The 20,863-nt window shown below is 42.1% G+C and overlaps 1 protein-coding gene across 1 annotated transcript; it reads right to left on the bottom strand.

The window, feature by feature from the left end:
* Window positions 1-18: 18 nt before the first annotated feature.
* On the bottom strand, window positions 19-19,841 carry RBBP7 (RB binding protein 7, chromatin remodeling factor). The gene is made up of 12 exons (XM_045856149.1): window positions 19,531-19,841; window positions 18,572-18,716; window positions 14,466-14,611; window positions 10,529-10,702; window positions 9,412-9,527; window positions 5,807-5,967; window positions 4,938-5,064; window positions 4,740-4,817; window positions 3,848-3,924; window positions 1,924-1,981; window positions 1,212-1,322; window positions 19-478 (listed from the first exon to the last, which is right to left on the bottom strand). The coding sequence occupies exons 1-12, from the start codon at window positions 19,544-19,546 to the stop codon at window positions 410-412; spliced, it is 1,278 nt and encodes a 425-aa protein (XP_045712105.1). The 5' UTR covers window positions 19,547-19,841; the 3' UTR covers window positions 19-409.
* Between the last annotated feature and the right edge of the window lie 1,022 nt (window positions 19,842-20,863).

Raw genomic sequence — 20,863 nt, 5'->3', positions numbered from 1 at the left:
CTAAAAGAATAAAACAAATTTTATTTTAAAACTTTATTTTCTGCAAAGCCAATCAACAAGTGTTGGAGGGGAAAAGTGTAAAAGTTATTCTTGCATATTCGGGAACAGCAAGCACTTAGGTTTCAGAAAACAAGAACTTAAAATAGTTGAATCAAAAGCAGTACCCTGCTACTTGTATTTTAAAATGCCTGTGATGTTCTTTCTTAGCAACATTTCTTTCTTCCCTAAAAGCTACAATATGATACAGAACGCAATAGCTCACTTGAAAGTGCTAGAATCAGAAGGTAAAGAATGCCATATGCCATCCCACTTAACATTTCCTACTATACAATGCTTATTTTGGCGCTTGATAAACCAAGCATTCATGGTTAGCATTACATTCAACAGAAACCTTTCTCATACTTTGGGTTTAAGATCCTTGTCCCTCCAGTTCTGATGCTGTGACATCTGACTCTTCATCATTGTAAATGTTTTCAGCCTGGAGATAACAACCAAATAAGTTCATAAGGTAAAACCTTCCATTATATTGACAAGATTATAAAAACAGCATTTAATAAATTCTGTCTATCCAGATTTTTGGATGCACAGGTCAATGTTTCAGTGTTGAAAATGGACACGTTTTTCAAGCGGTTTATTTAGCTTTCTTTGTGCCTTTTTCCCCCAAAGGCTCTAATAAATTTAATGAGGAAAGGCAGGTCAGTGTATAATATCCCTAGCAGCCCATGCACTATTTCAATGATTGTTCATAAAAGGTGTTCCCAAAAGCACTTTAATCGTTATTTAGAGGGAGTGAGAGCCCTGAGGTTTATAAGAGTTAACACCTCATCACCTTAGAGATGTCGTGACTTAGTGCTAATCTTCAGAGAACTCAGTATCATGTGAACGTGTTGACACTTTCCTCCTGTATCCTCCATGCCTATGACAACATAGAGCACTGACACCAAGAGTCCAGGTGATGAAAAGCAATAATCCTGAACATCAGAGCGCATGCTGTGTCTATACCTGTGTGTTTATAGACACACAGACATTTCTCCTGACTTCACAGGAGCACATTGAACTAAAGACTGCCATTAAAAGGGAAAAAGGGTTTTGAAGATTGTTTCCTTTCTATAAGTATTTGATACAATATACACCTAGGTGTGTGAAGTATGTTTTATCATTAGTAAATCTCTCCTTTACATAATCATTTAGGGAAAAACAGTTTAGCTCACCATTTGCCAGATCTGCATGATGTTATCCTCAGACACTGAGCAAATGACCCATGGCTCATTGGGGTTCCAGCTGAAGTCTGATATCTTCGCAGTGTGTCCTCCATGAATAAACTGTTAATAAGAACAACAAAAAAGGCCAAGGTGTCACATCTTACGTGAAAAGTTTTTAGAGCATCGGTCTTGCAACAATGGGACTGGGTGTGACTGTCGTGCAGTTTGGAGGGAGGATGGTACCAGCTTAGTGCACCACCACATAAACCTTCAAGGGGCCAACGAGATGATCTGATCAGCAACAGGAGGGGGCAGGCACTGCTGGCATCAACAAGATCAAGGAAGTGTAGTTTCTGGGCAGTGAACTTTAAAAACCCAGTCATGAAAAATTTTCCATACCGTTAGAAAGTATTAAGTGTTGCTAAGTGAGCATCTGCTCCCCCCCCTACCCCCACAAAAAACCTCTCAGAAATCAATGAGGAGTTACTATATACTATTTTCTAGGAGCTCAAATTATTATTAATGAAACACTGGCAAAAACCTTCTGGGTTCTAGTTCTTAAGTAAATGTCAAACCCCAATCACAACAACCTCCAAGACCTCCAACTGGAAATCATCAAGAGCTAGAATTTGAAGGTGACTCATTTTCCATATACATGGATCAATGACAGAATCCAATCTGCATGTGACATTGCATCTTGCATAAGAAAGCCAACATATACCAGGAGTTCAGGAGGCCCATCTTCTGCATCTTCCGCTGATTGCTCTTCTCCAATTTTGCTATTGACAAAGAGCATAATGCTTTTGTTACTGAAATTCTTGCAGCACACACACACTGGAAAAACAACATTTCTATGCTGCTATCAATTAGAGTTTTTGTATTACTTGGTGGGAGGGTGGGGGGCTTACTTTCTGGAAATGGGCAAGAGCTGTTTATAACTGAAGCTGCAGAATACAAATTATTAATAAATATTAAAATTCAGTATTTTTACTGTGGCGTTTACACTGCTTTAGAATTAAAAGGTGAAAAGGATATAGAATATCTGCAGAAGAACTAATGCCAGCCCCCTACACTTCACTCTCTAACACCTTTTTCTTCCCAGGTGTGAGAAGCAGTGACACATCAGGACCACAGACCCGCAGACAGGACAACAAACCAACTTCACGGGATGTGCAGGCCAGTGAAGAGTTAATAAGTTTCTTTTTTCTTTTCTTAAATACTTCGATTTGTAGAATCTGCTCGCAGTCCCAACAGTGAAATCACTCTTAAATGACACACCACTTATCAGCCCTATCTGATTATCTAGCCCAAAGGTGGACTTTGCTAGTAATAACTGCTGGAAAAACAGCCAAAACACACAACCTCCTCAGTGAAGTGACAGACTTTGTTCCTGCCCATAAAACCAGTGGAACAAACTAAACATGTGGGACTGCTAGACATTGTGTTTGTCCTCCCCCTCTGAAGAGTGTAACTGCTAACACACTGACCATTTGAATCTGTAATTTTCTCTAATGTAATTTTAATGGTAAGCAAGTCATAAATGAATTTTAAGAGATTACACATTTATTGGCACTTTTAGGGACAATCCAATCACCAGGGCATCAGACTTTGCTCTACTACCTCATACAACCACCATCTATTTTTGGTTTAAGGTTTCTAATTTTACTACTAAAACTGTTTTCAAATATACTCAAATATCTGCTTTAAAGGCCCTCTGCATTTTTAAGCATCTATCATGGCTACAGTTTCTTTCATAAGAACACAGAACATTAGATGTTTAGAAGTTTTACAATACCACTATTTTATTCTTCACTGTCTCTGTCCCCTACACTGAAGGATGGGTTCTACTGTAATTAAGGCAGCTTTGGTTTTAATGCACTAAAAACTCAGTCCGCTTCAACATAATATATTTAATACAGGCAAGAAAAAAGTTATTCATTGGTAATTTAAAGATTTAAACATAAGATAACAGTATCTGAAGGAGAAGTATGTATTATAACTGAGCAGCCTTAATGGCTCCAAAGGCTCAGACCCCAAAAAGGAAACGGGTCTGGAAATTCGTGGAATGGCCACTCTAAAGCCAACAGCTTTCAGAATTGGGAGAAACCCTTCATACGATGAGCCTTCAGAAGAACATAAACTCTGACGACAGGGGCTGTGCTTATCCTGTTCCTAAGTGTGTCCCCAGCACTTACAGAACCCACAGCATGAGCTCATCTGCTGAGTGCATCGATCAAAGTCCAGAAGAGCAAATAGCAAATGGTAGATAATCTCTGAGAAAGCCTACTCCTGCAGGTGTACGTTCAGCTCCCACGAGACATAAACAGCTAACATCTCTACTACCCCGTTCTATAGCAGAAGTGTTTTCCATGTAATCATTTGGATGTTACAACACAAACGCACCCCTCCCCCAACCTCACGCCTGACTATCAACAGAGAAATAAAACACTGCATAAATGTATATTATAGCACATTTGCTGATTTACTTCTGTTTTATGGAACAAAGACTCTTCAGGAAGGTACTTCAAAATTAATATTCAACTTATAAAACTGGGGTTAGCAAATTGCTTTTCTAAATTTATGAATTACATAATCTTCCAGATTAGCATATTTATGCAGTTTCTCATCACCAGACTCTGAGTTACCTTAAATCCCACACATTGAGGCGGCGATCAGTACCACTTGAAGCCAGAATAGTTTCATTATGTGGAGACCAGTGGACCTAGCAATACATATTTGAAAATGCAAAGAATCATCCACTCTTAGGTTTGTGAATATTGTCCTAATCCTCAGTATCTTCCCATGGTGTGTTCTGTATCCTCTCCTTGACCTACAGCCCTCTTACCCTTCTTGTCCAATTCTTTCAAGTGCTCTTAAATGGCCTATCTCCTCAGCTTGCCCCCAGAAAGGATGCACTCCCCAGTATAGAGGAACTTAGCTAGGGGACCCAAAAACCATCCCAAAAGTTTTTACTCTTACTATTTTTTAATCCTCACCCAAGGACAAGCTTATTGATTTTAGAGAGAGGGGAAGGGAGAGAAACATCAGCCAGTTGCCCGTTGTATGCACCCTGACCAGGGACTGAACCCACAACCTAGGCATGTGCCCATACTGGGAATTGAACCCATGACCTTTCGGTTTATGGGACAATGCTCCAACCAACTGAGCAACACCAACCAGGGCCATCCCAGAAGCTTTTAAAAATTTCAGTGAACTATATCTTAACCTAAGCAAATCTCTATTTTAGACCACATACAAGGTATATTTCTTCACTAGAGGAGACACCATGCTGGCATACCTTAACAGGAGAATCACTGGATTTCACTTTTAAACATACTGTTTTGCAAGGCTTTTTCTTCTACTTCTGAACTAATTGTTTCTCAAAAACATTCAAGTTATTTTCCACTAGTTAAATTATACAATAGAGGAGGAACTTTTAAAAAAAGTCCCCGGCCGTGATATAAAAGAAAAAAATTTAATTTCCCCCTACCAAAAGTTACTAAAACATGACATAGATATACCAGAAAACTCACATACCTGGAAAATTTCATCTTTATGAGACTCAAATGTATGGAGCTTTAGTTTTAAATTACGCAGATCCCATAAAGCTACAGTCTGAAGAAAAATAACATGAAAAGGAATTAAATTTTGCACTTTCCTTAAGAGTTTTAAAATATCTGGTTAGTGTATGAGACAACTAGGTTGGTAAACAGCAAATATGCAAAAACTAAAAACCTTATCTGCAGAGCCAGTTGCGAGAATGAACTCGCTGTAGGGATTGAATGACAGGCAATTGACTTCAGCGGTGTGGGCATCCACCAGGTGGCTTGGCTTGGAGGTGGTATTGGACCTGGTGTCCCATCTAAAACACAAAAGTACAAGGCACACAGCACAAGAGGAGGTCACTCGGCCCCCGTCAACCTCTCAGCCGCAAACTCATTTCCTCATCAGCACCACTCCACACCACCTTGACGCCCACCCCTTCGGAGACAACTCTTGCCTAGAGTTGGCAATTTGGACTTCCAGCCACTAAGTGATATGTTCTAAACCCACAGAACATGAACTAGGGCTCGTTTCTTGTTTACTAGATTCCTGTCTTAATATATCAACTATTTCAAGTATACAGAAAATGCTGCTGTTGTAGACAATAAGGCAACAATTTGCTATCTGCAACCCAGCCTTGTGTGATTTCAGTCTTTTGACTTAGTTATCTCAGGTATTCCTTTGAGATAAACAGCATTCCAGGTGGCTGAATGCAGCCCCGTGGCCATGCCCTGATAGAATCGTTCTCCTCCCTCATCTTCAAAAAAGTCACCCTATCCCAGTTTTGAAGCTTACCTCCACACCATTTCTTAACATTTACATACTTGTTTTCTTTTTAAAATAAAAAATTGGGTCCACTCATATTGCAAAGTAACTTTTGTATAAAAAGACCATTATGTACATGCAATTTATTATATGTAAATTATACCTCACTATAGCTGTTTTCATTTTCAAATGCCAGGATATAACTTAAAAAGAAGAAATTAAACCACAGGCAACCATAAACTGATGGTCATTCAGGACATCCCTATAACAAGACCCCACTGCACTGTCCACCTTACATCATAAGTTTCTGATCATCAGCGACAGATCCAAACAGTGACTCGTGCAGCAGATGCCAGGCCACATCCTCAACAACAGCCGAGTGGCCAGTAAAGATCGCTTTAGCATCCACAATTTTGCCTTCCTTTGGTCCTGCATTTATATCCCACAGACAGACAGTCTGAAGAAGAAAAGAACAAAAACACACAAAAAACCATAGAAGATTGAATTTAAATGGTAACATCTTATTTAAAAGATCTTCAGTAGAAACAAAACTAACTATATAAACGTTAGAAAATAAACATGAGGAAGAGTAATATTAACAAAAGTAAAGCTTTACAAACAGTAGAATGTATGGGTGTAGCTTCCATGACCTGAGATGCGAAGGGTAAAGAAAATATACTGTAATGGGAGTGGGCAGGGGGAGACACAGCTTGCTGGCAGGTAAAGGGCACTCAGAGTTTCTACCTACATACATTCAGTTAAGTATCTAAAATTCGTATAGACCAGATTCTACAACACTGAGAGCCCAGCATTTGGTATATCCTCTGTAAAGATTATGCCCATCCTAAAAATTCATGCTGGGCTGGGAAACTGATAAAACAACAATGTGCCTCTTGAAAGGCAAAAGTCTTTGAAGCAGCCTCTCACAGCAGGAAACACCACAGGCATCAGGGAGTCAGACAGGTCAATATCCCAGAAAGCCCTACTGGGCTACTTTGAGAGGCCATTTGGGGCCTGCAGACAGACCCCCTGGTGTGCTCCTCCAAACATCAGCAGAGCAAACGTGGAGAGAGGTCGCAGGGCCCGCAGGCTCTGGGATCTGAGTCTTCTCTTGACATCCAATCACAAAAAGAGTTAAGAGGCAAGTTTTTATGAAAACAATACAAGCTATAGGGCAATGATTCTCAGACAATGGGGTAAAATAAGAGTTAATTCCATTAAAGTATAGTTACACTAATCCCATGGACACTGGTAATAGCCTCATATTTTTCTTTTTCTCAAATTTTTTTCTTTCATTGATTTCAGAGAGTGGGAAAGGGAGGAGGAGAGGGAGAGAAACATCAGTCAGTCACTTCTTGCACGTACCCTGACCAGGAACCGAACCTGCAACCTTTTGGTATGCAGGACAACACCCAACCAACTGAGTCACACTGCCCAGGGCGGCTTCATCTCTTTTTAAATCAGTTTCTTATCTGAAAGAATTTCTGTAACTAAGGTAATTCCCAGTAACAGCTATTTTCTCAGCAACAAAAAGAAATCACACGTATGCATTAGTCTCTGTTGATACTTACACACTGACTCACAATTCACATGCACTGAAGAGAAAGGAACGAGTAGAGCTCTTGCTACCACCCCTCCTCTTCACCTCAGAAGGATGGATTCTGGGAAGGTTAGCATTTGCCTGGCAAATGCGGAGCCCTTGGGAAACGTCAACTATTATTTTGACCGGTGTCTGGGAGACTCTCTCCTGTCCAACATGAGGGAAGCAGGAATGTGACACAGGGCTCCAACAGTCCAACCAGGACTTTGGGAGACTGGGGAGAATGGGTTCTGATGGTGGGGCAACACAACACCCCCTTTCCAGGATGGCCAGAGTGACATCCTCATTGGCCCAATTTGCTGGCCCCTCCCTCTTTTCCAGGCCATTTTCTACTCATCACAGCAATTCTATGTACCTCACCCAATGAATGCCCTTCTGATAAATTCCTTTTGTTTAAACCAGCCAGAGTCAGTTTTGGTTGCTTTAACTAAAGAATCTTGAATGGAGCAATTAACTACACTCAATAGTCCAAAAAGCAAACAAAAAATACTGTCAACAGAAATATAAAGTCTTCGATGTGACAGGCCCCGTTCTGGGCATAGGGCTATGTACTAAGGAGAGCAAGGAACCCACTCTCAAAAAGCTAACATGTAATGCTAACTGTGGCCAAGTTACAGGAGTCTATTATTGGCTTTTGGTCGGAGTCACCTTCTGCTTTCAGTGTGTGATCCATGAGGAAGATCTGAGGCTGTTAGTGGCAAGAATGCTACAAATATTAACCTACCATAAATTAATGGGACCCCTTTGAGTTTGTGCGATACTTTTAACTGTTAAAATAATTTAAATTAAGGATGCTGGGGCAACTCAATAGGGAAAGATTTGTCTTTTCAACAAATGGTGCAAAGAAAACTGGATAGCCACATACAGAAAATGAAGCTGGATCTCTACTTCACACTACATACAAAAATTAACTCAAACTGAATCAAAGACCTAAATTTAAGAGCTAAAACTAAAATTCTTAGAAGAAAATATAGGTGTAAATCTTTTTTGATTCTGGGTTTATGTGTAATTTCTTAGATACGATGCCAAAAGGGCAAGTGATAAAAGACATAAACTGCGCTGAAAATTAAACACTTTTGTGTTGCAGAGGACATCACCCAAAAAGTGAAAAAACTAACCGCAGAATGGGAGAAAATAATTGTTTATTCCTCAGCTGAGGATGTATCTATTGATTTTTAGAGAGAGGAAGGGTAAGGAACAGAGGACAGGCAATCAGTTGCCTGTCCTACAGGCCCCAACCCGGAATCAAAGCCACAACCTTTTGGTGTATGGGACGATGCTCTAACCAACTGAGCCGAATGGGAGAAAAATTTTCACATCATATATCTGATAAAGAACTTGTTTGTAGAATATGTAAAGAACTCTTAGAACTCAACAAAACAAAATTTACAAATGGACAAAGGATTTCAATACGTGTTTTCCCAAAGATACACAAATGGCCAATAACCACATGGAAAGGCGGTCAACTTCAATAGCCATTATGGAAATGCAAATCATTAAAACCACAGTGAGATAGTACTTTACACCCACTAGGATGGCTATACCCAAAAAGACAGACAATAACAAGTGTTGGTGAGGACATGGAAAAAACTACAACCCTGGTCCATTGCTGGTGGGAATGTGAAGTGGCGCAGCTGCTTTGGAAAACAATCTGGCAGTTCTTCAGGAAGTTAAACATAGAGTTGCCATATGACCCAGTAATTCTACTCCTAGGTCATTAATTACTCAAGAGAAATGAAAACATATGTCCACATAAAACTTGTACAAAAACGTTCACAGCAACATCATTCAAAATAGCTCCACAGTGGAAGCAAACCAAATGTTCAACTGATAAATGAATAAACTATAGTACATCCATATGATGAAATATTACTCAGCTATAAAAAGAAATGAAATACTGACATATACTTCAACATGGATGAACCTTGAAAACATTATGCTATGTGAAGTCAGCCAGATAAAAATGGCCATGTGCTATATGATGGAAGTTCTATGAAACACTGAGAATACACAAATCTATAGAGACAGGAAATAAATTAGTGGTCGCCAGGAGCTGTGGGAAGAAGGGATTGAGGAATGACTATTTAATGGGTATGAGGTTTCTTTTTGTGATATTTGAGGAAAATGTTTTAGAACTACACAGTGTGGTGATTCCACAGCTTCAAGATCACACTACATACCACAGAACTGTACACTTAACAAAACCTTTCATCTATCCAGTGCTCCTGCAATGCAGAGCTGCCCATGACACTGTCTTTAACTCTCAGTATGTGAGCACATTAGGAAGAATAGGTTTCTTACATGGTCGTCAGATGCACTTAGCAGATGTCCACTCAAATTAGAATTCCAGGAAAGACCATAGCCTTCCTTTTGGTGTCCTCTTAACCTAAGGTCAGGATTACATTCTCCACTTGGGTCTAAAGAAAAAAAGAAACACGTTAACTATTGATTATCTATTAATCGGTAAGAGAAAAGCCTCACCTGAGTAAACCATAACATTTGTGCTTGGAAAAGCACTACACACACACAGGGACTTGGTCTGACCCAAAGCTGCCTTGAAAAGATGTTCTCTGTGCTTTATTTCAAACACTCAATGCAAACCAGGTCCCATCACTATAAAACTGGTTCCTTTGCAAAACCTAGTACTAGCTCTAACACAAAAAACAGACAACTAGCTATCCTACAAATCTGCGCAATAACAACCTGCCTCACCTCTGGGTCAATTTTTAAAAATATTTTTGTGAGGAAAGAGGTAACATAGCAGGTCTGTTTGCTCAGTCTTTGCATGCCTCTGAGGTAACCTTGGAACCATGACTGACCCTTAGCCAGCTCCTAGGAATGTGACCCTCAAAGTCTTCATGTCACTAAATGACGAAGTTATGTACACCCAGAGCACTGCCGCACGCTATGGTAGTTTCTCAAGACTTGTAGGATCGTTGAGCAAGATTCATGATGTTATCTTCACTGTCGGGGTCCAGAGTTTCCCTTACCATGACTGGTTGGTTGTACAGCGAGATGTGCCTATATGAGCAGACCTCCATAAAACCCCCAGACCCTGAGACTCAAATGGGCTTCTCTGGTCAGAGAAATTAGCACATGCCCCTGTGACTTGCTGCTAGAGAGAAAGCAAGTTCTGTGTGGCCACAGCAGGGAAGGACTCAGAGGCCTGTGCCTGACCTCTATGGACTCTGCCCGATCTGTACTTTTTTCCTCCTGCTTTTGCTCCATATAATTTGCTGCTAGGAGTATAATCCGTTGTGAGTTCCTTCTGTTAAATCGCTCAACTTGAGAGTGGTTACTGGATCCACACAATTTTTAAACCTTGAAAAATTATAGTGTATGGTAGTTTGAATGACCTCAAAACAATTACTTTGTATCAAGAAAAATGGTTAAGCAATGCCCCCCCGCCCCTTTTTACCTGGTTTAGCAGGGTGCTTTGTATAGTCAAAAACCAGCACGTCAGAAGATGGTGTTTTTGTAGCAATGATGTGAGGATTCTGTGGCATGTAACGAGCACGGTTTACTTCTCCTTCGTGATTAATTTTAATTTCACATTCAATTTTTCCTGTGACAGAACCAAAGCCACCAAATTCTAAAGTAAGAGGAAAGAAATGAACACACTTATGATTAAAATCCACAGGTCAATTTGATCAACCCAACAGATTTTAACATGACAGAATACAACACAAACCGAGAGAGAACACAAAAATATGGGTTCAGTTGCCACTTCAAATTAATTTATTCTCAAAGCCCACTTGCATTGGAAAATATTGAGAGCTATTTTATGCAAGTTAATTCAATTCCACCTTGGATTTAAAACAATTAAAAATCAGCCTCTTACAGTTTTGAAGATGATGTAGTTGTTCACTAAAATTCAAATTACCATATAATAAACACACTTTAGCCTTTCAGTGCAAATACAATTCATTTGGAAACACTGCAGTGAATGAACATCTTATTTTAGGTTTCATCAAGACAGGGAAGGTATAAACACCCTCCTTGCATCTCAAGTCAGAAATATCTTCAAATAGCATATCCATGCCAACTAATCCCTGCCCAAACCCAAGGCACACATACATGCTGGTTCTACCAGCATACTAGGTTCAACTGCGAGTGGAATGCCAACGCTAAAACCAGAGGGAGGGCTTAACCTCTGAATCAGGTGTGGGAATAAGCCTACAGTGTTAAACAGTTATTAAAAAGGCCCTGGAAAAGTAACAAAGCCACATAAAAAGTATCATAATGTCTGGAAAGCAGCAAGATGATAGAATAATACAAGTAGAGAACATCTAAGCAGGTAACAGCAAACAAGAACATTTTCTTTTTTGTGCTCATAAAAATTTGAATTACCTGCTGACACACAAATCTTGTAGGCTTCATGTAATTATTATTTTTTTCCTGACCTATCTTACTTCTGTGCATATTCCGTTTTAGCTCACCCTGTGTCTCTCTGGTCAGGGGACATTAACTCAAATGCCTAACGGAGCCAGGCAGGTAACAAGTCACACAGACTGGCTGGGACCTGGTGAAAACATACCAAAAGCAGTACACCATTTCTCAGTTTCAGCCAGCTCTTTCTATGTGGGAATGCTTAATGAACATGGACTCCCATGACTTAATGTCACAATTAGCCATTCTTCTCTATGGCAAAGGTTAACTTACTATTTTCCTTATGGCTGAAAATGATCTCCCATTCCATACAACTACACTCACATGACCACATGAAATCATCTATGTCCCTGTCAATCAAAGAACTGTGCCCCCGCCCCCCCCAGACCACCCCTCTGGATTGTCTTCTCACCTCCTACCTCCAGAGTCTACTCCAAACCTGCCTCTGCCCCCATGGACTCCAAGGGTTTTTTTCTCACCCTTCTTCTATCAAGATATTCAAGCTCCCCAACTCCTTTAGCTAAAACAAACTGAACAACTGTCATTTTAAAAAAATTTGGTTTTCAGCTAAGATTTTGAACACAGGGCTTTGTTTTCTCAAACTTAAAAAAAAAAGTTTGACCCCTGGCTGGTGTGGCTCAGTGGACTGAGTGCTATCCTGCAAACTGACAGGTTTTTTAGTTCAATTCCTGGTCAGGACACATGCCTGGGTTGTGGTCCAGGTCCCAGTTGGGGGCATGCAAGAGGCAACCAATCAACACCTCTCACCGATGCTTCTCTTTCTTTCTCCCTCCCTTTCCCTCAAATAAAATCTTTAAAAAAATTTTTAAAAGTTTGAAAAACCACTATCTTAATGATAAATAGTATCCACTAAAAATATCGTAACAGAAAATAGCTGTTAAAATTATTTCAGTCGTTGATTTTAAAGCTATTAAAAAGCTTTCTGATTATAAGAAAAATCACAAAACTAAGGCACAAGGTTGTAGGGGGATGACAGCCCCTTGTTAACACAGACTCCCCCAGCTAGGCAAGTGTTGTGTTCTAGGAACCCATCTGTTATCAGTGCAGCAGCTGGCATTGTTGTGAGAGGCTGCGTTTGACTTCAGTGCATTTATTTTTGAAGACTTTTTTCCAGTAAGTTTGCCCATTTCACAATGGGCGATTTACAAGCTCACCTGCCCACACCACGCTGAGTGTTCAGCAGTTTTTGACCAAAATGGCATGACCCTGTGTCCCACCCTCCCTATTCATGCAAGGGACTTTTTTTTGTTTGTTTCCCTGAAAGAAAAAGTCCTCAAAAGGAAACGTTTTGCTGATGTGGAAAAGGTGGCACAAAAAATGGCAGAAGCCATAAAAGGCATCAGAATTAACAAGTTTGAAAACTGGTTTGAGCAGTGGAAAAACTTTCTTGATAGGTATATTGCATCAAATGGAGAGTCCTTGAAGGTGACTGAAGTTTAAACATGGAAGAATAAATACACAATTTCTTACAAATGAATTCCACTTTTTTGGGTCCCCCCCGTACACGATATAATATTGAATGAAAAAAAAAACAAGCTGTAAAACAACATTAAGTACATTCACCATTGCATGAGTAATAAAAATAGAAAGAGTTGAAATGGCACACTAACTGTAGGATGGTGATGAATTCTGGAGTGGGAGAAATGGAGGTAGTGGTTGGAGGAACTTGAACTATAATGTAATATTTTCAATAAGAAAAAAAAACCCCCTAAAGTAAATAGTGGAAAATGTTAAGATCTATTAAACCATTTGAGGCTGTGTGGAAAACACTAACCCACCATGTCTGGTTGCTTAGCCCTCACAGTTCTGAGGGACACTGGGACTGCGATTGACCTCAGAATGTTCTTTATATTACCGTTGGACTGATGATTTTCTGGTGTACACCTGGAGCAATGGACCGTGCTGTACCAGTTTGTCAGGGTTACTGCGCACAAATATCAACATTGACGACATGCTCCTGATTTCATTATTGGGGTCCTGAATTTGTGTCATGGCTGGTTGCCAGCAGGACAGGATGTGCCTATGAAACCAGCCCTCCCTGAAAGCCTCAGACCTTGACACTCGAATGGGTTTTCCCTGGGCACGCATCCGTCATTTGCTGCCAGAGAGAAAGCACATCCTGTGCAGCCCTGAACAAGACTTTCACCAAACTTCCCTGGACTCCCTGATGCGAATCTTCTTCCTGCTGCTTCTGTTCTGTATGTACTCTTTATTGTAACAAACTTTATCCATTAGTATAATTTGTTATCAAATCTTGTGAGTCCTCCTAATAAAATCACCGGAACTTGGGTGGTTGTGGGAGTATCAAAGTAGGGAAATGTATGTTTGACTGGAGGGGAAAAACACAAGGAAGTCAACAGCTTCCATTACAAAAAACCATTACTGCCCTGTGAACCAGAGGGTTGCCGACTCGATTCCCGGTCAGGGCACATGCCTGGGCTGTGGACCAGGTCCCCAGTTGGGGGCACGTGAAAGGCAACCACACACTGATGTTTCTCTCCCTTTCTTTCTCCTTCCGTTCCCCTTTCTCTAGAAATAAATATAACCTTAAAAAACCCCCACTATTAATTGATAAAACTGGTATATATGCCTCCTGAATTTATTCTATGCACACATCAGTTACCCAATATATCTTGGACACTTTTCCATCCCATTGTATACATATTTTATCACGTTCTTAGTAATTGCTGCACAATATTTCATATAAACCATAATGTGTTTAAGCAATTTCCTATGAACTACTATATGGGGTTGATCCTAATTTTTCTTTATCCCCTGCAAATAATGCTATTATGAAATTCTTGTGGCAAGCAGTTCTGTAGGATAATGTCCTAGCAGTTAAATAACTGGGCCAAAAGAGGTATCAGTATGAAGTTTTAATAACATGAATTAGAAAGAGGCATACTCCCTTGAGACACCAATTCTGGAATATATGGTATACCTACCACCTTTCTCACTGTCACAGTGGGAAGCATCAAACTGTGCGTCATCATTCGGAATATGGACTCGAGCAACCACGAGATGATTCTGCTCATCAGATGTGTGAGTCCCCAGCACCAGCCAATGAAGGGCATAATCCTTTCCTTCCGGTCTGTTTGGAAAAGAAAATAAGTCACACTAATCCTACAAGAAATCAGCTGCTAAGAAATTCAGTCCATCGCTGATCCCTGTACTTATAAATCATGACATTGCCTAAAAAATATCTTCCAGTTTCCACTACATGTTTCTAATTTCCCAATAAGCAACAAGGTAGAATGGAAAGAGTAAGGCATTGAATCAGAAAAACTGTTTAAATCCTGGCTCAAACTAAAATTATCTATATATAGTTTCTTAAATCACAACTTCCCTGTGGGCCTTCACTTCAAAAGCAGGTTATAAATACAAATGGCACGATGTGACAAACCCACCATTATGTTTATGGTGCTTGCAGTTTATGAAATGGGCGTTCTCAAATTTACAGGGCGGAGGTGTGTGTCTTTGTCACCTAGTTCTATGGAAACTCACTTTGAGGCTCAAGAACCTGATTCCCCTGGACACACTGGTCCAAGCAGTAATTTTTTATCTATCTGTTTACAAATGCTTTCCCCTCTGCATTATCTAGAATAGCAATTTTCATCTGTGCCCCACAGTTGTACCTCAGTAAGGAGGGCAAAGAAGTAGGGCTCTGAGCCCCAACACTACATAAATTAGGCTATTTATCTGGTTCTCAATTTCAGTTGTACAAAGGATTCAGTAGTTTATTTTTTTAAAAAGGGTTTGAGGGTTAATTCTAGGCATGTAATTTAGTAATAACTAAAAAATACAAGATGAAATTTTACCAAGATTTGGCTTAAGGTTAAAAAAAAAATACACAAAAACAATCCAAGAACAGAATAAGGCCACCATGGCCAAGTAAATAATGTGGTTATCAAAAAGGGTAATTAATTCCATCTTAGGTGAACCTATGTGGGGATGGGGAGGCAAGGCACATGAGCACTCACCCACTTATTTTTAACTGGAAAACTACACTTAGAAAATTAGGCCCTAGGCAATGTACTTCAGGAGGACTTAGATGAAATGAAACCATCACAGGGAAAAGTGGCTCAACGTGAAAGGGAACTTAAACATATCTCATGAGAACCATTTGAAAAGAAATAGGAATGCTTGAGAGAAAGGAGGCACCACAAAGCAATGTTAGGGCCGACATAAAAGGAAGGAAGTGACTTGTTATTTTATAGGTTTAAGCAGAAAAAACTAAGACCAACAGAAAAAAGTCACATTGCACGACCTTTCTAAGGAGCACACGCCCAACATGGAATGGAGGATCTGAAAAATTCCTCTTGACTCTAAAGCTGAATGATTATGGTTTCCTTTATCATAGTAGGATTTTTGTTTTTACTATGAATCCTTTCATCTCCATCATTAAAATAGAAGCCTATTTTCCTGAACCGATCAATATTACACTATTTTCCTCCAATACTGGATACATCTAAGGCTACAGAAAACTAATGATAAAAGACCTTGTCCATTTTCATTGCCAAAATCCTTTGACCACTTTGACTCCATGGCTAAGAAAGTTATGGAGGGAAGATATGTGTGTGCACTCCACCCTGGCAGGATGCAAAGAAATTGTAAACAATGGGTAAGAGAACTAGAAAATAGGGAATGGGGAAGGAGGGCATTTTCACTCTACACACTTTTGTACCACTGAATTTGAACGACTAGAAAGCTTTTCATGCAGAGAGTAAAACAGTCGCATATGTTTAAAAAGTTATTTAATAATGGCCTGGGTGGTGTGGCTCAATGGATTGAGCACCAGCCTGGGAACCAGAAGGTTGCCAGTCCCTGACTGGGGACATGTAAGAGGCAACTGTTTCTCTCCCTATCCCCTTCCCCTCTCTCTGAAAATCAATCTTTTTAAAAGTTAGTTAATAAGAGATATAAAATAATGACCAACCAGTTTTAAAAAATAATTTGACACTGAATGAAAAATTTTACAAAGCCAAATCGATGACCTCACTCAATTTAATGACAACAGCTCAGAAAGTCCAAATAATCATTCAGGAGCATGCTGAATGTAGGCAGAATGTCTCATGAGGCTGAGTAGGAAGTAGTTCCTCAAAGACATAAGAGCAGCCAACATTTCTACTGCTCTGTATAGTGACAACACACAATCACACTCCCTTCATTCATACCCTAACAGAACCCTGAAGAGCACACACAGCCATCTTCATCATCCAAGAATGCAGGCTGACTGGTATTTCCTTGCCTTCCCAGAGGCAATGAACGTCCCACAACCAGATCCCACTTCTTTGTATGCAAAGAACACCCCAGAGTACATTAATTTCAAGTATTTTCTGCTAATTTCTTAAGTATTCACATAAAAGCAGTATCTGGGCTGAGAACATAGAGATTGTTTTTCTAAAAAATCTTTATACAGGACACATTATAGGTAACATTTACAAAAGACTGCAGTAAGCAGCTTTCACTGAACTCCAAATGGAGAAACAGAGTTATTCCATCCTATCTAACAAACTATTTTGGAATAGAAAGGGGTGGGAGAATCAGTATCAGTCACCATTTACTGTATACTTACTCTGCAGCAGCACCTTAATATGCATGATCTTATTTAATTCCCTCAAACGTAGGCAGCCAGCACTGTCAGCACCTTCATTTACAGACCAGACAACTAGGGGATAGAGACCGACCAACTTACCCTAATTCACAAAGCTGCTAAGAAGCAGGGGACAGGATCCAAACTCAGGTTTGAATCCTTAAAGCCCCACCTCTTTTTCTACTTTCCCTGTGGGTCAAAGAGATCTAAGAGAATGTAAATTAAGTTGTTAAAATTTTAAATCCGCTTAACAGGAAGGTACAAAAAGGCATATGCACATGAATACCTTTAAGTAGTTGATGATCAAAGTTATTTTAAAGTTAATGCTTAGTAATCTCCATTGTTTAGTTTGTGGCTACTCTTCCTACATCAATATATTTACATTGGGATTTTTGGGAACCCCAATGGAAGCCCCTATGTGTATGGAAGTCAATGTGCTCATGTGGAATATCTTGCCATTATATGAGTAATTTTATATAAAATTTACCCTTATTTTTATAATTTGTTACAAAGTCTCGTTCTAGATTAGAGTTCGATTAATCTCCATTAAATTATAGGCTCACAATATCGAAGTTTAATTCACTTCTAAGTACATGTCCAAGTTCCTATTAGAAAAAGCCCAAGTATATGAGGAGGGTACTCTAATGCAGGGATTGCCTCAACTCTGGGGCTTCCTGCTTTGGGTTTGAAAGCCCCCTCCACCACTTGTCACCTGTGTGATCTTGGGCACATTACTTAACATCTTAGCCCCCAGTTCCACATCGATAAAACAAGGGTGATAAAAATGTAATCAAAGTACTTGTTTTGAATATTAAACCAAATAATAGGACATAAAACTTCATAGATGTGCCAGGCCCTGTTGTAAGAGCTCAATAAATGTCAGCAATTATTACCAGAGAAATTTTAGAAATAGCTAAAAAGAACACTGTTATGAAGACAAACAGCGACCTCAAAGTGTATTCCATATTCTAGGTCAATAACACTTTTTCTTCAGTGAACGTTGTTAAATTCTTCTCCCTTTTGCCAATTAAAATGTATTCATGTGGGGGGCTGGTTACAAGGGTGTGTGGACTTTGTAAAAATTCATCAAGCCTTATACTTATGATTTGTGCACTTTTTTTGTACATATGCTATTTTTCAATGAAGTTGAAAGGAAATCCATTCGTCTGGGCTCAAAGAGATGCTGTTCTATATTTAAGCCCAAGAAATGTGAACTATAGTGCATCCTACAAATATCACTAATTTCACAACAGGTTATTTCTCCCATTTCAAGGCCATACTTATGCCTCAGAAATCATTCCATAAATCACTTACTTTAGTTTTGAAAACAAGTCACCTGCCTCCTCCTCATCTAAGGGCTAAATTGTCACATGCTTATGTTCTACGTATAAAATGCCCAAGTAGGAAATTCAGGACGACAGTTAAACTTGTGCAAAATAAGTTGCCAGGAACCCTTACTTAGTCACTTCAGGAAGCCACTGAACGGTAAGACTCGGCCACTGAAGAGCATGGGTCATAACCAGGTCATAGAGAAACGGTGTGTTCTTCTTCCAGATTTTATATTCTTCATTGATGACACGCTCCTCCACAGTATCTTCAAACACTGAAATTGGGAGAAATTAAGTGGCTGAGAATGATCGAAGTCAAAATCTGGACATGTACCAGAGGTCACCTCGAGACGGCCACACCTAATCTACTCCTCACCTTTACCTCTAATTTGGACACAAACAACTAGCTGCTCTTCCAGAGCATGCAGAGGAAGCTGATTGTGTGCGCTTTGAGGCCGACACCACGGGCACATACAGAACTGGGTAATTAATTACACGGACCCCGATAGTGTTTTGCGGGTACAGCTGTTCGCACCTGTTCTAAGATGACGAACTGTCTGTGGAGGGGCTGCACGACCCACCAAGGGAGACAAATGCACGTGTAGCAGAAAGCCATCGAAGTGCTCCCCCCATCCCCCAGGGAGAGGCCTCCACTGCCACGAAGCCAGCGCAGGCAGCTATAAGCTGGCGGGTTCTAGAATCCCCCGGACAAGGGCCGCGACCCCGAGGCGGTCGGCGCGCGCGTGCGCGCGCGTGAATGGAGCCGCCGTGCCCGCTTTCCGGCGGCGAAGGCCGCCTCCGCTCGGGGGCCGAGGGCGCCTAAGGGAGCGCCGCCGCCGGAGGGAGGGGGGGCGGGAGGGGAAAGGGGGGCTCAACCCGGGGCCCCGCGCCCGGTCCCGGAAGTGCTTGCAGCCCTGAGCGCCTCAGCCGCGTCCCGCGTAGGCCCCTCAAGGCGCGCGCCCAGCCTCGCGCCCGGCCCCGCCCCCTGCCCCGCACGCCAATTCGCGCCTTTCTCCGGCGCGTGCCGCGGCCTCGCGCGCCCGCCGCCCCCCGCGGCCCCGGCGCGCGCCGCTCCGCAGGGCCTCTTACTCTCTTTACTCGCCATCTTGCGTCGGGTTGTTCGCCCCTCGCCGCCTCCTGACTCCCCTCGCTAGTCAAGAGCAGTCCAGCCGCAGGCGCTCCTGCCTTTCCCAGGCGCGCCACACGCTTCTAGTTCTCGAAGCCTGAGCTCCGTCTAATGGCCTGGGTGCTCCCCAGACGCCGCGTCCTTCTCGCCCGCCTCCTCCCCGATCGCGGGTACCGAGGACTGAGACGCTCTTCTCTCTCTCTCCAAACTTGGAACGAGACTTTTCAACCCGCGCCTCCCAGCCCGCCCAGGCAGCTGAGCGCAGGCGCACCCGCTCTGGGAAAAGTGAGAGGCGGTGGAGGGGCGGGTCTGGGAGCCGACAGCAACGTTCTCTCGACCAATGACGTGCGGCAGGCAGGTTTCAAGGGGCGTTCGTAGGCGGGCTTCTGGGAGTGGGCGGGGCGTTCTACGGCAGGAAGTTGGCGAGGCGCAGGCGCGAGGACTCGCCCGACGCTCCCAGGGCTGGGCGCGAGGGCGGATGGGGGTGCGCGGGGGTGAGCGGGGGTGGGGCGAATGGTGGCGCGGCTCGCTGGCTGCGCCCGGTCTTCGATCCCCCCGGAGGCGAGCCCTGGGGCCACGGGGCGTGGTTGCTTGCTTAGGCCGGGGTTTGGGGGATGGGAAGGGGACAGTGAGACTCCGTCGCTTAGCCAAGCGAAATACCCGGGAGAAGAAAATGGTTTCTGGTCTGGAAAGATTATTGTGCCCTCAAAGTCTACACGGTTACCACGGGCATGCAATTTTGTGCACCCGGGAAGGTTTCTCTCCCTTTCCTGGGACTCAGTCGAGCTGAGGTGGGGTTTGTCGAAGGCAAAGAGGTCCTTTTTGCAGAGGCCCTGGGCGTTTTCTGACTGCAGAAGACTACTGATCTGTTAGGCGAAACCTGCGGCCTGTGCTGGCACAGGCCGTCAACTTGCCCGGAGCTGACTTGAATTACATTTTCGTGTGTTCACGCATTTGGTCCCTTCAGATGATGATTTGTGGTCTCTCATATTCAGGAGATTTTGTCCCTGCACTGGCATTCTTGTCTCTGTCCCAACCCGGCCCCCTGCTGAGTCATTCTTATCAACTAAGAGGGGTTCAAAGGGAACCCACCCCAAGCTGACGACGTGGGGGAGAGCTGCTCTAAGCTAACCCGGGCTGGCTTGCTAAGCCCTGCTCTGCCCGGGAACTTGATAGCCCCTGAGGAGTGCGTTGGGGTGAGGAGAAAGCGGGCTGCAAGGCCAAAAGGGCCAGGAGCAGAAGGGATGGGGTGGGGGGACGTGGTCGAGGTGCCACGTGCAAAGAGAACCTCAACCT

Source organism: Phyllostomus hastatus, unplaced genomic scaffold (genome assembly GCF_019186645.2).
Source record: "Phyllostomus hastatus isolate PE091 unplaced genomic scaffold, TTU_PhHast_1.1 phas_scaffold_12, whole genome shotgun sequence".
NCBI lineage: Eukaryota > Metazoa > Chordata > Mammalia > Chiroptera > Phyllostomidae > Phyllostomus > Phyllostomus hastatus.
The sequence above is the reverse complement of the archived record's forward strand: the minus strand, read 5'-3'. Positions and strand labels throughout refer to the sequence as shown.